The 18,159-nt window shown below is 39.3% G+C and overlaps 1 protein-coding gene across 3 annotated transcripts in view; it reads right to left on the bottom strand.

Moving 5' to 3' along the window:
- ARHGAP15 (Rho GTPase activating protein 15) overlaps positions 1–18,159 on the bottom strand; it is a 558,688-nt gene that overhangs the window by 239,011 nt on the left and 301,518 nt on the right. For all 3 annotated transcript variants that reach the window (XM_042466422.1, XM_042466424.1, XM_042466423.1), the window contains one exon: positions 10,444–10,566. In XM_042466422.1, coding sequence (XP_042322356.1) covers positions 10,444–10,566 — 123 coding nt within the window. The remainder of the gene's footprint in view (positions 1–10,443; positions 10,567–18,159) is intronic.

Here is an 18,159-nt window from a genome sequence, read left to right on the forward strand (position 1 = left end):
GTTATGCAAAATGTGTTCGCATTTACCTGTTGTATGTACATCAAGTTTTGAAAACAAACTGTTTTGTGCAGCATTTACTGTGGCCTTTTTTGGTGCCTTTAGATTGGGGGAACTGGTTGCGGGGTCCAAGAGTGATTTGTCAGGGCGGGCAGTGGGTGCCTCTGACATTACCTTTTTGAAGCATGATGTGTTCTTAACTGTACGCCGGTCCAAGTGTGACCAACTGGGAGTTGATCAGACAGTGGTGTTGCATCGCTTACATGGCTCACCTGTCTGTGCTGTCAAGGCCCTTCGATCTTTTTGAAAGGTCCGGCCTATGGTTGATAATTTTCTTTTTATACACTTGGATGGTTCCCCTCTGACAAGGTACCAATTCATTTTGGTACTAAGAATGACTATTAGAGGATTGGGGCTCCCAGCAGAGGAGTATGTAGGTCATTCTTTCCGCATTGGTGCAGCTACTGCTGCTTCCAGGGCAGGCTTGCCCATGCAGGACATTAAAAAAATTGGAAGGTGGAGATCAAAGGCCTATGCATGTTATGTTCGTCTGCACACGGACCATTGCGGTGAACACTAGCATTGCCCTTGGCAGGGTTGGCGGTAGGCCTTCGTTGTAGGCCTTTTGTGGCGGCAGCATAGGCCAGGATCTGCACGGTGTGGTACCAGGGCTATGGAGCTCTGGTTGGGAGTCAATAGGTACCCATGGGCGAATAGGGCAGGCGTATGGCCATTGTGGGGGTCATAACGCGGGAGCGCCTCCCGGTGACTAGGGGCTTAGCGAATATGTGAACGCATGGCATGTTTTGTGGTCAAGTTGTGTTCCTTAGCCCCTATGTCATCCCAAGCACCTGGTGGGTGCCAGCTTTTTGCATAATCAGACAAACGTGGGGTTGTTTGATTTCACAGATCCTGACCTCATCCTTGGTGCCAACTCTTACCAATTGCTTGCTAATAAAGTTGTGGCCTTTCTTCCAAACTTGTTGTTATGTGTGGTTATTTGCAGCAGCATCTGAGGCAAAGGGGAAAGTGGTAGGAGGAGAGGGGCATTTTAAACGTAGCTGAAAAAGTGGTACAACAGAGAATTAATCAGGACTGTCTCTGCCAAATCTGGACAGTTGGAGGATATGCAATTAAAACAAAAACAAAAACACAAGGCTTCTCATCTGTGGTTAACTGATTTAAATCTTGCTGTGATAAGGAAGCAAGTGAAACATATTTTACAATATGTTTTTTTATTTAGAAAAACTTCTCCCGAGAGGATAAAGAAAGCAGAAGAGTTTTGTTCAATTTATGAGTGAAAAAGCTTAACTTTTACACACACAAATATGGTAGTGGTAGGCAAAGATGTATACTAAACTCCTGTTATGACAGTTTATGTTTCCAATCCCGCTTATTTAGCTCAAATGTCTGGGAAATAGACACAATTACCACCTTATGGAATGCTACTTAAATTTAAATGCTCCCTTCTGAATAGAAATCTGCTTTGTCTTCTCCAAGTTTATTCCAGTTTCTCAGGAACTGCTCCCTCTTCGGAAATGTTGTTGTTCATCATTTAAAAATTTAAAGTAATGAAATATATATTTTTATTACAGTAAAGAAAATTCCCATACAAAGAGCTGTTTGCATGAACTTATTTTGTTTTTGTTTTTTTAAAAAGAAGAGATGGGTAATAGAGCTGCATTCTATGCCCTTATACAGCTTTAATCATTCACTTTTCAGCTGTTATCAATTTAAAACCAATGAAACTCCCACACTGAGTCCATTTGAGCAGTCAATTTTAATATCTTGAGGCATCTGTAGTTATTCTGAATTGGCTGCAAAAGCAGAACTAACAACTTAAGCTCTAACCATAAGTCTACATCAGGCTGGTAACCCATATATCAAACACCGACAGTTAGTCAATACTATAGTATGAAAAAAAAAAACCAACAGCCATTTTTAAGAAGAGCAGTATATTCACAATGTGTTCGGTAGCATGGTTCCCATTACAGGTTGCTGATATATGCACATAAAAACCATCCATTAGAGGTAGTAGTGGACATGACAGCTTTGTATGTGGATATAAAAAGAGATGCAAGGAAAGGATGAGTTAGTCATTCTGAAGTTCTGGGGCATATAATGCGGTGATTATAGCAGCAATGAATTGCCCATCTTGCTTAAAGAACCCCATGCAATTTACAGGCATGACACTGTTATAAGCTGAGCAGGGTAACTCTTTACAAACAACATTGTAGTTTCTCCAAGCCATGGCTTTTAGGAGATAGAAATTAAAGATGACCACCCTCTGCCACACACAAACACAGATGTACACACATCCTTTTTTAAAAAAATGCATTTTTATGGCTATCCCAAAACAAAAGCTATTACAAAACAGACCCACAATTTATAGATAGAATGAAAAGAATAAAAATGATTACAGAGTAAATACGACCAAAATACATAGAGAGAGGCTGAAAATAGTATGTATTTATGCATGCATACATGCATGCATGCATCTATGTATGCCAGCATTCTTCCAAAGATGTGAAGGATATGTAAATGGGATTATCCTGTTTTATCCTTACAACAGACTTGTGTGAAATATATTAGGCTGAAAGAGCTCCACTTCCCTAAGGCTACTCAGATCACTTCATTGCTGAGTAGAGATTTGCATCTCACAGTTCAACACTGGGTCCATTCCATTACACAGGATCTCAGAACCAAAGCTACATGATGAAACCTTCCATGAAACTTAAATGAAAATGATACCCCAAAGATGACAGAATCAAATGGGAAAACCATACTGTTGAATCATGGATCACAAAACTAACTAAAAAAAAAAAAAAATGAATAGAGATGGGAAATAAAGAATTAAAGCAATGAGTTATTTTATGGCCATAAAGGTATAATAAAGTTACAATGCAAAAGAAATTTATGAATAGGAAAGGCATTACTTTTGCATTTGTAGATGTGTGTATAACAAGTAATATATCCCAACTACAGCGTGCCCACTCTGTACGCGGGTGCGCCATACACGGCTTCCGGTTTACGTGGAAGCCACGCTTCAATCAACTGAATGGTGTGCGTGTGTGTCATGGTATTTGCCTTATGTGGGTGGTGGTGGAATGGATCCCTGCATAAGGCAAAGCTCCACTGTACTTTTAAAGTTATTTAAAAAATAATTTTGAGAGGAATTTGTCATGGTGTTCTCTATTTTGAAGAGAGAATGAACAGCACACAGGTCATCTGGGGTGGAAATATAACAAATATAACCTTCACAATGAAGCACCTAGAATAAAACAGCATCAGAGGGTGTCAGTAGGATAACTTTTAAAGCTACTCCTGGAAGGAGGAGAAAAAGGATTGCCAGAGTGAAAACTGGAGCGGGCTCCTGTGCCATACTTGGTTGTGTAGAAGAGCTTGTTACACAACCCATACAATTATTAAAGGTACAAGTGCCTTCTGTTGTTTTCACTCTGGTGACCCTAGAGACAGAAGAGTTACCTATTTCCCAGCAAAAGCAACAAAGGCTTGAAGGGGGAGGGGGAGTGCCAGATGTAAACCGCATGCATAGGATCCAGGGTCCAAAAACCTTAAAAAGAAAAGAAAGAACAAAAAATGTCCCGTGTCCAGTACATGTAGGTGAAATCTTGCCCTGTTAAGCACCCAGACCAGTTGAGGCCATTTTTCTTACAGAATGTAATCCAGAAATTGACATCCTGGTTGTTTCCTCTTACAAAAAAAGTCTTCTCCTGGGCCTAAAATGGCCATGGTCATAACATCATAGCACAATTGCCCCTAATAGTCCCTAGGAGGCATTTAGAGTAGGAAAAACAACACATTTTGCAGAGTGGTTGTGTGGGGAGGGCAGCATGGCAACCCAGCCCCTGATAATGGTCCACCCCTGGCTTAAATCCAGATTCTAGTTCCTAGCATAGTAAATCCATTAAATCAGTTGCTGATTTGAATTGATTTAAATACTTTTGTTAACGATAAACACCTCTTTAGGATACCATGGCTCTTTATTTCTTAACTCAGGACAATATATAGCAATGCCATAATGTTACAGGTTTGTTACTTGGGTGCTGTGAGGATATATCTGGAATTTTGTTGTGTTTTTAACTTAAATTTTATATTGTGTTTTTCATAATTATGACTTGCTTTTAATATGTTTTTGTTACTATGGTTTTTTTTTAATTCATCATTTTTCAAATAAGAAAACAAGCAAAGCTAGATAGACAGACAGACATAAGAAGTTTTTTTACTTTCAGGTGAACATTTCTCTTCACAACTAGTTATTAGAAGGGATGTTATGTTACTAGACAAATAGTGTGTATATTTTTTTTAAAGGGTATGAAAATATCCATTCAAACGCCTTCTGTCCCTATCACACAAAGAGAGGGGAAGAAAAAGAGAAAGAAAAAGAGAGAGGAAATAAACAATTTCTCAAGCCATTTAATTCACCTATAAAAAAATTAAATAGCTGCTTTCTAGGACATGAAATTTGGCCAACTCTTTTATTTTTAATCTGTGTCATTCTATTTTGCTACTTAAAAATGTTTTAATACAGGCCTGAAAAAATTAACATTTAAAAGTGCTCTCTGTCAGGGTAAGCATTGCAACTGCATTTTCATAACATTTTAACAGATTAAGGGATAAACTCTACAGAAGACAATGAAGGAACCTTATCAAATGAGCATTTCACATAGACTTACTGGAGATTGGAATTAAGCTCTGCTAACGAATCTTAACTCATTTGCATGGCCAAAACCTAATCCTAATGAAGCTTCATGGTAAGAATCTAACATGCTTTTTCCTCTCACTAAAAATTCCATTGCTACTAAAACCATTTTTTCATTATAAAAAAAGCTGAGATTGCATGGCAGAGCATGATGCTTCATGACAGAATGTGGGACATACATCTCTCTCCCCAAATAAGAAACAGACTATACTAGTAAATGAGGACTCTAAAGCAAGTCTGTCTGGAAACACATACATCTGTTTTTTTTCCCTTCAGAGACACATTAAAGGATAGATTTGAGTTATGTTAATGAATCTGGATTTGTTTGGAGGGATCACATCTGATCCCTGTGAAACACCAAAATAGATTCATCAGCAATATTTTATTAAACTAAAATTAATTTTGTTAAAAAAAATCCAGAAATCAAATTCTATCTAATTAAACACACACACAATGTATAACAGACATGTGCAACTTGTGGTACAGCCAGGCAAATGTGGGACATGCCCATCTTCAACAACAATAGCCAAGTAATCCCACTGTCCTTTGCACTTTGCAGGCAAGCAGCACAACTGAAAAGGTTTTTCAAGCAACTGGAGAGTTTTCTGGACTGAAGGCAGGCTTTAAGTTTAGTAGGTCACTAGTGAAAGCATAAATGAATAATAATTGTGGAATGGCCTGGGAGCATTTGGATGCACAGTATTTGGGTTATTAGGAACACTTGCATATTAGATGATTATAGGGGTCTGCTTCCACTTTAATTAATATGGGTGCATCCTATAGAATCCAAGGGGCTTGTACAGTTGGCCCTCTGTAACCACCCAGCCACCCCCAAGGATACCAAAATCCACAGATGCTTGAGTCTGCATTGTCCCCAATGGATGGTGGTGCAGCCACTTTATTTAAATGACAGGCCAAAGGCAGCAAGGGAATATGGCCACCCGCAAGCCAGCCACTGGGATCCACATCCACATCAGCTGTCTGGGACTGGGAGGGAACTACCAACTGATAATGCAGGCAGAGGCAGTGAATTACAAACAGCTCAAAGGTGTCTTTGCTTGTGAGAAAACATCAGGAGAAAGGCATTGGTCAAGCAGTCTGAGTCAAGGGAGGCAACAGGAATCAAGGACAACACAGTCTGAGGGTTGAAAAAGCCAGGAAGTCTGAAGTAGGAATGTAGGAGTATTGAGGCCTTAAGACCCCAGCTGTGTCCTCCTGTCTCATCAGCAAGGTGAGTCTTGCCCCTGTCCTCCAGGCTAAGGCTGCAGTTCCACAGGATGAGCTGGCTGAGGCTCTTCAGCAGGGAGAGCTGACTGCTCTGTAACAGGGAGAGGTGCAGACTGTTCCCTGTCTGGAAGACTTGCCTGGGTCCCTTCCTCAGTCTCCCCATTGGACTCTTCCTTTGGGTCCCAGCCCTGCAGCACTTGACCCATGGCACTCTGTCACCAGCCTCCAACCTCCTCCTCTGCCTCTTCCTTCTCCTCCACCTCAATGTGGGATTGTCATCACGGATGGTTGAATCTGAGGATAGCAAGTCCACAGATATCAAAGATGGACTGTAGTTGGGTGAGGCTCTGGAGAAGTTCTCTGTCAGAGAATCCTAAGCACCTTTCCCTAAACTACAAATCCCAGGATTTCATAGGGTGGGGCCATGGCCAGTTAAAAGTGGAATCAAAGCACTTGTGTAATATGGAAGTGTTTTAGATGATCAATTAGCAGAGATCTTGCTTACATCATTAAAGTGGTGGCTAGTGGTTCTCATGCAACTTCAATGTTGAATGTGCTCCAGCTTTTAGTGTAAACTTTACCATAGCTAACCAAAGTATTGAATCTTATGCCCAAACTAGGACTGGCACTTTAAATAAATTCTTTAAAGTTCAGATTTAAATACAAACTGGCATGAAAGCCACCGTCTGATGCTCCCAACTTAATGAGGAACACACCTGACTTCATTTTAATGACTCTATGCAACAGAATCCAGGGATTTATAGTTTGGCAAAGCACCAGAGCTCTCTCATAGACTGGGCTAAATAATTTACCAAACTACAAATTCCAGGGTTCTGTAGGATAGAGTCATTAAAGTGGTTCTACGGTCTGGGCACACCCCAAATTACCTAGTTCAATGTCTTTTGGAAGAAAGTAATTGTATCATTTTGTTAGCATTTTAACTTTTGACTTTAGCCTTCTGTCCTGTTTTACTTAAGATAAATACTGTGAAGCTTATCACATTCATTTCCTCACGTTATGGGAATGGAAAGGGGGCACTTGGAGTCGTGCGTCACAGAGAAAAAACAGATTTTACTGAACACCAAAGTGTCCTCAAAATGACCCCATTCCGTTCCCCAGCCGCAAGCCAATCCCATTTGGTGTTGCGTGTCGCCATTTTGCTCAGCCGGAAGACTTCTGACCTGAAAATTTAACACCTCTCAGCGCTGAATGGGGTCGGCTTGGGGCCGGGGAATGGAATGGGGCCATTTTGAGGACACTTTAGTGTGCAGTAAAATCCGTTTTTTCTCTGTGACGCACGACTCCAAGTGCCCCCTTTCCATTCCCATAACGTGAGGAAATGAATGTGATAAGCTTCTGTATGAGTTATTTTACTCTTGCCGTATGCACTGCAACTTCAGAAATTGACTGGATGGAAAAGTCTGTGAATCAGTCATCATAATGGTCCAAAACACACTGCAAAAGGAATACAGTTTGAGACTGTTTTAATTGTTCTGGCTCAGTGCTAGGGAATCATGGGAACTGTAGTTTATTGTGGCACTAGAGCTGTCTGACAGACATAGCTAAATGTCTCAGAAAACCACAGTTCCTAGAATTCCCTAGCATTGAGCCAGGGCTGCCAAAGTAGTCTCAAACTGGATTACTTCTGCAATGTGTTTTGGACCTATGTCTACCTGTTCATGTTTTCACAACTCTTAAAAACTGTCTGTGACCTAGCTTTTGCACTTTTAGTGTGCACTTGCTACTACACTTTAGAAGGAAAATGAAACTGCATTTAATTAAGTCAACATTATTACATTGGTATAGTTTCAGTGACTCTAATGAAGCTGTACCAGTGTATCACAGGGAAAAAGGAATTTCCACCTTTATTCTGTTTCTTTGATTTCTTTGATATTTCCTCACTCTGTGGACCTGCCCTCATTTACCCTGGTTGAAGTCTTTCTATTAGTTCAAAATTGCTGGAACGCAGTCAGAACATCCAGGATAGTGTGGCTGTGCACAGCTGGTGCCAAACAGCCTTTAACTACCTAATTTACATGAGCAGTTCTGGTTTTTAACACATACTCACTAGTGGCATGGCCAGGCTAATCTGACATGTGGAATGGGAGAAAAAGACAGTTTAGTTCAAACATTGCAAGGTGGTCAGACTATTCCAGCAGGCCCGCCAGAACAAACTGAGACCAGTATTCCCCACTCCCCCCCCCCCCCAAACCATATTGGAAATGGAAAACATCTTTTCAATTAAAAAACTGTCCCACTGTCAAACATACATGCAATAAAATGTTCATAGGAATACTGTGTGGGTGAAGACTGACCCATCTCATTCCATGAGCCAGGCATGCTTTGTGTACTTAAGATAAATCGACCGTTGTGCATCCCATTCTCCAGCACAAACAGGAAAAGAAGTTTCTGATCATGAGGTGCTTCCCTGAGCTCCATAACACTTTAGTGTATGTCCATAACTTTCTTCCACCCCTTTATAAACTAGTTGGAAGAGCCCCTTTTCTGAGGAATTTTCTCCATCTTCCTATTATTATTAACCTATAACCCACCTTTTCCCCACTATAGGGACTCAAAAGGTGGCATCTTCCAAAAGGCTTGTTCAAGGAAGCTAATGTAAAATCAATGTTTATACAATATATCTGGTGATACAGAATTTTATCTTTTGAGCCCACTACCAACACAACTGCCATGCATAATTCCAAAGTTCTAAAGAGAGAGCACACACATACAGGCCATAAGATATACTTTCTGCCCTTGCAATCTGTACTTCACATAGTTGCAGAGTACATGCAGCTTGTATACATATAGAATCACAATCATAGAGTTGAATCAAGAGACCACAAGGGCCATCCAGTCCAACTGCCTGCAATAGCAATTCAGGAATATACAGACAAAATACTCTCAACAGATGGCCATCCAGACTCTGTTGAAAGACCTCCAAAGAAGGAGACTCTATTCACTCTGAGGGAGAATGTTCTACTGCTGAACAGCTCTTACCATCAGGAACTTCTTCCTAATGCTGAGGTGTAATCTCTTTTCCTGTAGTTTGAACACACACACAAGCTTCATTTGGAGCTTTGACTCAACATGTGGAAGTTCAGACACAAGTCCAGTTAGGTAAAAGAACTCCCCCCCCCCTTTCAATCCAGTCATTCATATCCTGAGATATATCACATAATGAGGGCTCCAAGCAAACCCCAAGCAGATCAACTGGGCAATGTGGCTTAGCAAAACAGAAGACATTTACAAAAAGTAATGTGTCCATTCTTTAACATGCTCATTGTTTTTTCTAATTGGTAAAAGTTATATCAGAGATTGGAAGTATCAGAAATTTGAAGAAACTACTTGCAATTAATTCTTTTTTCCAGTATTTGTCAAATGACAATACATTATGATTGCAACTTTACACAAAATAACTTTATACATTTTACATTGCAATTCTTGTTATAATTACCAGGCTGCGGCCTTACAAAATTGTGAAGGCAGAATCTGGCATTTGGCTCATGTTCAGACTAGTGCTGGTCCCTCATATTCTTACCTGGGTACTGGGGCAACAATAAGGTAGGCAGGAGGCTATTATGGTTTGTAACGAGGGAAAGTGTTTGTATCATTCTTAATTTTTTTAGGCATCCAATTTTAAAAATTATTTTTGTAAATTGATATATCAAAGACATGTTTTAAAAACTGTAACTGTAACAAATTTTTTTTGGTGGTGATGGGATCCAAGAATGAGAACTGTAACAAGTTACTTTTTTAAAGTAATTTTTTTAAGTGCTGACCTGTGCCCATTCATAATTACACAGAAACAAAGAGGCATACTGTTTAGTCAAGTCCATTTACCACATTCCCTCTTTGCAGCTGGCACTGGACTGGAGTATCAGTCTATTGAACTTACTGGTAGACCTATGTGAATGTGCCTTCAAGTCCCCTGTTGACTTATGATGACCCCATGAATTTCATAGGGTTTTCTTAGGCAAGGAATAATCAGATGTGGTTTTGCCAGTTTCTTCTTCTGAAATATAGCCTTCAGTGGAAGTCTCCAATTCAAGTATTAACCAGGGCAGACCCTGCTTACAATTATCCAACTATAACTTTCTTTGTAACGTAAGGATTGATGGAGGCAACAGTATGGAGAAAATGCATTCCACTGTGTCTTAGCTTGACAAAAGAAAACTGGCTTTAAAACCACTGTTTTTTTAAACCGATTTATCGACCTATAATTCGGGTTTTCCTAGATAAATCGATTCAGATTCGAATCTCAATGGGAACGATATTGGAGCAATGTGGGTCGAATTCATGCTCAAAGAGAAACAATGCACCCATGATTCGCATCCTGACCCACGTTATAGGCCAGTGGGAATGACCCCTTTATGTAGTTTTTAAAGAGTATTATAACAATATTTGGAATTAAACAGAAATATAAATACATTTGTAAGATACACGGGAGTTTAAAGATATAAGTCACTTCTCTTTCTCTTAATTCAGCAACTTACCTTTAATTATTCCCTTTTCTTGCAAAGTTCTCAATGAAGGTCGTCGAGTAATAAACTTCTTTAGCCTGCTCTTAACTCTGTTTCTGTCAGTTGTATCAGAAATACTGTAGGTGAGCCTAAAAACTGGGAAAGGGGTGTAAAAAGAAAAGTAAATGATGTTACTTTTGGATATGGAAAGCTTCTCTGGAAATCTGTGGGAAAATATGACCATATCTTGGATCCCTCAGTCTCACTTGTGGGATGTTCCAAGCAGAATCTGATTAATATGATTATGAATAAATATTGTGAGTTGAGAGAGTTGTATTAGTAATGGTTCATGTTACTGGACAACTATCAGTATAGATGTGTAAATTTTGAATGTATCCCAAAAGTTTGTATCTTTAGCACATATGTTTCTCCAATTGCAAATTAAAGTAGGCTTTTTATTATTTCCTAGACCAAAAAAAAAAAAAAAAATGGTGGGAGGAACAATATAAGAGTATCAGGAAAGGTCAGACACATTGCCAAGTATGCAAGACATCCTACATTTATTTTAAAGACCATGGGTTCATAAACAAGCTACTCATTACTGAAGAGAAAGATTTCCAGTTATAAAATTAACAGCAAACCCCTATATGTATTTATAAAGAAATGAGCCCCACCATATTTACTGGCGCTGATTCTGAAAGATCAACAGGACCCACACAACTATGGTGGTAGATTAGAGCAAAATCTCAGGTCAAGCTTTATTGCATTATTTATGACAGGCTCACTGCTGCAACCTGCCATTAAAAGCCTTGTGTTTCTCCAGGCCTCCTTCGACATTCTCCCAGTGCCTATGATGCTAAAAAAAACCTTCCAGTTAGACAGAGGACAAGGATGAAAAGCAGAATCTGGATTGGCATGACAAGATTGTGTAGAATGGAGCTTCTTTGTCAGTTAGATATGCCTATACAGTCGCCCCTGCAATGGAACACGCCCCCCATTCAAGCCTATGGGGCTTGAATATGAACAGGCCTCTGTTTTTGTGGGATTTTCCCCCCAGAACAGATCCCCTGCGAAAAAGGAGGGCCAACTGTATTTAAATAGGTTTAACATTTATCCCTTCTCCATAGGAGACCGTAGCTCTCAGATCTTGGAAATGAAGTTTGCCATTGTTTTGCAAAGCAATGAGTAAGCTACCCCTTGTACAAACAAAACTTGTCAGATTGCAGTCTAAGTACATCACAGACCAGACTCGATAAATGATGGAAACTTCCAACAGCTTGTTACCTACAAAGTCATAAGCAATGAATTCAACAGTCAAATTCAACCCACCAATGGGTTTTCATGACTGACTGGAGATTTGAACCCTGTTTTCCAGCGTCTTACTCCAATGCTCAAGTCATTACACCATGCTGGCTATCCCTGGGAAAGGAAATAGAAAACTCTAAAAAGAAACATCACTTGAGCACAGTTTCCAAGATTCTTTTAGAGAAGCCATGACCATCAAGTGGTGTGAGAGTATTACATGTTTCCAGTGTAGGTATATACCCTGAATTATTTTTTTTAAAACCTAATAATCATATCATAAGGAGAAGAGAGAATAATCTACACAAGTGGATAAATTCATTTCATGTTGATTAAGAAAGCAAGACCCAGGGCACCACAGTAGAGGTCTCCTGAAGGCTTTGTAATAACCTCTGATCCAAATTGCATTCCAAGAGTGTAAAATTGTTTCCTTTTCCCTAGCAACCCCCCCCCCCAAAAAAAAACCATATCCAAGATATGACAGGTTCTGACCCAAAATTAGAAACACATTACATGACTTCTTTGGAAAGAAAACAATAAGAGCATTTTTTAGGATGAGAGAAATGAAATGATACATTAAAAGATGCCCTCTCCCAGAAACCGGAGCAAGTTCAAGAAGCCTACTTAACAAGAAGAGAATTCAGGAATATTGTGTCTTACATTACATATCAGACAGCAGAGACCAAAATAAAACAAAAAGGGTTTTTCAATTTGCTGCTCCCTAGGGATAGAAACGTGCCAGATTCTTCATTTTAAATAAATACAAAATATCCAATTAAGGAAAACAACATTTAAACACATGCCTATGATAATCAGAGCATACTTTGCTTCTGATTTCACTACTGATTTGAACAGAGGATTGTTCCATTTTCCCACAGCACTGGAGTGACCCCCTACATACTTCTGCAATCTAGTAATCACAAAGGACATATAAAAGGACACTTTTACTGGAACATTCACTGCATGGGACAATAATACATCACTTATGAAAAAATAAAATCCACATTTTTAGTGGTAGCATTCTTAGGATGATATATCATAGAATACGGAGATTAGCATTCAATTAATGGCTCACTCTTTTGTTCATGTTCTATTTTAGAACATTTCAGTTCAAATGGGAGCAACCCTTGGCAGTGATATACAAATTCCAAGCCATTCAGCCTTACTGTATAAAAAGGAATAGATTAAGGTTTCTGAGGATACAAGTACTGTATGATGGCATGTTGAAAAAGGAAAATGACATAGAAAATATTACTTGTCCACCACATTTTAATGGTTTTGTTTCATTTTGTATGAATTTGTACCTCTGCACATATTTACATGTATATTGACCAGGTTCTAAATATAGAACATTCAAATATCCCGTTTAAGTGCATGGCATTCAAAATGTTTACTTTAGACTGTGATGCTCTCTCAGTATTTTATGCCCAGCTGAGAGTCCTAACTTAATAGCTGCATTTCCATATTGTGATATATATGAAACATACAAACACACAGTGTTAATCTTTGCTTATTTTGTTCTCATATGCATGAATGAGTAATTACAAAACTGATAGAGAGGATAGTGGTGAACAGAGAAAATAGTTAAATAACTATTGTATATACTCATGTATAAGTCTACAAATGTTAGTTTAGAAAATGACCCAAGCAACTGAGTCAACTAATCCATGGGCCATTGTAAGTAATGTACTTTAACTCATAAAAAGGGAACCATCCTCTGTTGAAAGGTAAGAGTATAATCTGTCCTGGAAGCACTGGCCCCTCCCTGCTCTCGGATCCATCCAGCCTTTAGGGTGAGCTCAAACAGTTATGCCTGCTGCAATTTTGTAAGTTATTTGCCATTGTTTCCCTTTGCTTCATTCTTTAGATCCTTTGTTACATACCCCTAAGTTTTACTTCCAGCTTATCCACAGGTCATATCAAAATCCATAATTTTGGTTCCAAAACCTGCCCTTAACTTATACATGAGGTTGACTTAAGTATATATAGCGCCTAATTAGTGTGAACTGTGGGGAACTATATACTGGGGGCTAGGACATGATCCCAAAGGAGCAGGACAGCATTACTGTTTGGCCAAGATAACTTGGACCAGTCTGACTGGACAATGGTAAATGGATTCTCTCCTCACTTTCTGTGGAATTCTGCAACTAATGGGCCCTTGGTATGCACTAAGATTTGTTTCCAGGACCCTCTGTGGATACCAAAATCGATTGATGATGAAGTTGCATCAAATACAATGGCATAGTACGATGCTGTCCCTTATGTAAAATAATAAAATCAAAATGTGCTTTTTGGAATGTATATATTTTTGGAGTATTTTCAATCCATGGATGGTTGAATCCATGGATATAAAAATCTGTGGATATGGAGGGCTGACTGTATGTATTTGGATGTTAACAGAAGTTGTGGCCAAATACTGAAACCATCCAGTGGGGTCCAGCCACCTTCCAGAATGCAGCCAGTGAATGGGGTAAATGATACTGGCTTACCTATAATTTCTACATGCTTTTGTCACAAAATTAAATTAAAGCACCAGCTGAATGTAATTGTGCTATATGACAATGGTTCCTTGTATGTTCTTTCATGTTCCACCAATAAGGTATTAATATATGTTGATTCCAAAGAACTTCTATTTCCCAGTTTACAAAGCACTTACCCTAAATCCCAGGGGTTTATTACCTGTGATTAATTCCTGCCCGGTACAATGTTATCTCAGTACTTTGGACATGTGTTGAGAGCATTGGTCTTTGAAGAACTATCCATTAATGACTTTCTGAACTGTGACAATGGATATTGACAGTGCTTGTCAGACTAAAGCACTATTGATTGTTTCACATCATGTGTATAGCAAAACCAATTTCTTTCAAGTGCTGCTTTCCTAACTGAAATACATTAGAGCAGTGCCTATCAGTTCATTATGATGGTCCAAAATTATAGCACACAATGCATCCAAAAAGAAGAGCTCCTATAAAATATGAACACCTGTCGTGTAAGAGGTTACGATGCTGAAACAATATAAGTTTAACAGCCCTGCAAACTCAGAGCATTTGCTTTGGAGCAGCCCCATTAAGAGTTAATGAAATGCTTTTCAAGAAAAGTTTTTAAATGACCCAAATGAGCTGGCTTAAATTGCAGCAGTATAGTGTAGTAGTTTCAGCACTGGACGATGACTGGAGAACAGGGTTTGGTTGGAAACCCACTGGGTGACCTTGGGTGAGTCACACACTTTCAGATTCAGAAAACCCTGTGATTGGTTCACCTTAAGGTTGCCATAAATTAGAAACAACTTGAAGGTACATAACAACAGTGCAGAATTATGCACATGTGTTTTAATTTGTGCATTAGTGTTCTCATTCTTGATAGATAAGGGCATCTAGACATTCTGAGAAACCCCACTGCAAAAATTGCCCAACACTGTGAATTGTTTGTGCTGTAATGAGAGTGAAATGACAGCACCTTTTTGTTTTTTCCTTTTAAATTAAATAGATTTTTGTTAAAAAAAACATTGCATATTGTACAAAGAGCCATCTGTTTGCATATATTTGCACTAATAAAATTTTCATGAAAAAGTAATCAAATGTGAAAAACCACCACAAAATGTCCAAGTACTTTCATAACCTCACCCAGCTAGGAGAAAACTTTTCCAGATCTTCCTTCTTGCTTTTAAGAATTAAATAAATCAAAACTGACATTGATAGATATGTCTGTGTATGTGTGTTACAGCTTTCCCTCTGGCCAGTCAGGTGAAGTAAGTAGCCGATATGTTTCCATCTATATCTCCCTTCACCAGGTCTACACTGGGCTGCTTGAAGAGTTTTTGAATCCCTGCTTGGACATTACTTGAACCTTCCCTGAGTAGCTCTTGCTTGCCTATCTGTCTGGCTTCAGTGTCCAATAGGCACTGTTAAATGACTCTAACGACATTTGCTGTCTCTTACGCCCTTTACTTTAACAACAAAATTCACAGAATGCAAACAACTAATGCTGCAGCCCAACTCAGCAAGAAGAAATGATAATCATGATACTGACTTAATCAGGCATTTCCCCCCTTCCATTTTTAAAAATCATGCTAAATTTTCAGACTTAGAACAGGGAATCCATAGGCAATGTATAATCTCTGTGCTACAGCTTGAATTTTAAAGAACTGCTCAGTTTGCTGCCCTCATACCTCCAGAACATGGGTCAGGGATGTAGCCAAGGGGGAGGGGGTCCATGGGGTCCAGACTCCCCCTTCCGTTAGACACAATCAATGGTGTGTGCCGCTGCGCTGCCGCACCCAAACCTCATTATAATGGTTGCACTTACTTTGGACCCTCCCTTCCCAAAATCCTGTCTAGGTCCCTGCATGGGTGATGGGATCTGCTGTAATTCTAACTGGACTCTGATGCCAAGATCAAGAAGGAAAGCTTGCTAAGCCAGGAGCAGCTTATTGACCATCTCTTGTCTCCCTCTTGACCATGACTATCTGCTTCCTGTAACTTATTGACATTCATTAGATCTTCAAAGAACATATATAGGATGCTACTTTCTCACAAAGTAAGAGCCTTCTATGCCCTACTAAGGATGCCAAATCGTAGTTCTTGCAGCAAATCAATGCTGACACATAATCGGCATTTATCTTACTTAGCCCTGAAATATGTGAGAAGAGTGACAGAGTGACACTTATCACTGAACAAATATACTGACAGCAAGTTAAAATAGGGAAGCAAAGAGACAAACATGGGTGTGATTGGCTAGGAGACACACTGAAAACCAAGGTCTGGTCATTACATGTCTATATACTTAAGGACCCGAAGGTTGTAATTGCATCAAACACAAATCACCCTGAATCTATTCAGATGCTTTCTTTACAAGAGGTACCCAAAACAACCAAGTAGATCTGTGAAAGGAAAGGGTGTGAAATCGACAACGATTGCATGTTCTGAATTTAAATAAAAGGAAAATGATGGCTTAATAGCCTAAAATTCCAATACTGTCATTATACTTCTTGTGTGTTTGCAATAAAGACACGGTAACCTTATAGGTTATTTTCTCCCATAAAATAGTTTGTGTGCAGTATGTGTGTGTTTCATTTTAATGCTTGTCTTTGGCCTATAAACAAATGAAAATACATGGGCATTCTGTATGGAATTTCATTGTTCCAGACATATCCTCAGATATATATTTATATTTATTTGCATATCTTTAGAACATACAGTATTTTAGGGACTATAACAAGTAGAATACTGTTGAGATAGGAATGATGGAGGATGACTGTGCCATGCATGTAGTGAAGATCTTTATTGATGCTCAGTCTTTTCACTGGGGAGAGTCTCAAGCACTAGGACTTAGAAAAGCTTTTGTCTCAGAGCTGGTAGAAATACTTCTTCAATTATATCCATCAACAAATAGCTAAATGCTGTAGATCCTTCACCTTGGCTTGTTGAATCGTTAACCATCAGCCCTCTGAGGCTGTATCTTCATTTTAGAATTAGTGTAGTTATATACTGCTTTAACTGTCATGACTCAGTGTTATGGGATCCTGGGTTTTGTAGATTTGTGAGCTCTTCTCTGTCGGAGAGCTCTGGTACTACAAAAACATTACAAATCCCAGTATTCCATAGCATTGAGCCACGGCAGTTAAAGTGGTGTCAAACTGGATTATTTATGCAGTGCAGATGCAGCCCAATTGGATACAGGTAATTGTGAAAGGCTCTCTTCAACAAGATGTGATTCTATGGCCCGTTTCGCACGGGGCGATAGTACGTGCGCGGCACATACTAGGGTTAGGAAGGGTCGTCCTTTCCAGACATCCCCAACCCTAGTACATGCTGAGCACGTACAAAATGGCGGTGCCCATTCTACATGGGTGCTGCCATCTTGACGTAGCGGACGCTTAGCGTCCGCACATTGCAGCGCCTTGCATCGTCATTACCGCACTGCAAAAAGAAGCCGCTTTTGCAGCTTCTTTTTGTTGCACGGAGGAGTCACGCGGTTTGGCCGCTGAGGCTCCTCCGCGCAGCAAATGAGGGTGCTTTCCAGACTGCCCTTAGTCTTCTTGGACACTATTTTAAAAGAAAAAAATCCAAACAAACAACAACAACAACAACAGCAAACCAAAGTCAAACAGCTCTAAGCAGTTGCATGTTACCCATGAGTCACACTTTCTATATCACTCATGATGATGATGATGATGATGATGATGATGATGATGATTCCTTTTCCACCACTCCTCAAGGCTTGAGGAAGGTACAACATGTTAAAATGCAAAACACAATTTAAAAAAGGAATAACATAAAGAGATATCTAGAGATATCATATATAGAAAATATTTAATGTTAGTGCTCCAGCACATATTTTATCCTAAATTAACATTAAAAAAAACCTTGACACATTTTTTAAAAAAATTGACTCAAGACCTGCATTGAATAGAGAGATGTAGAAAATCTAAAGGGTAATTCTAATCTA

This window comes from Sceloporus undulatus, chromosome 1 (genome assembly GCF_019175285.1).
Source record: "Sceloporus undulatus isolate JIND9_A2432 ecotype Alabama chromosome 1, SceUnd_v1.1, whole genome shotgun sequence".
In the NCBI taxonomy this organism is placed as follows: Eukaryota; Metazoa; Chordata; class Lepidosauria; order Squamata; family Phrynosomatidae; genus Sceloporus; species Sceloporus undulatus.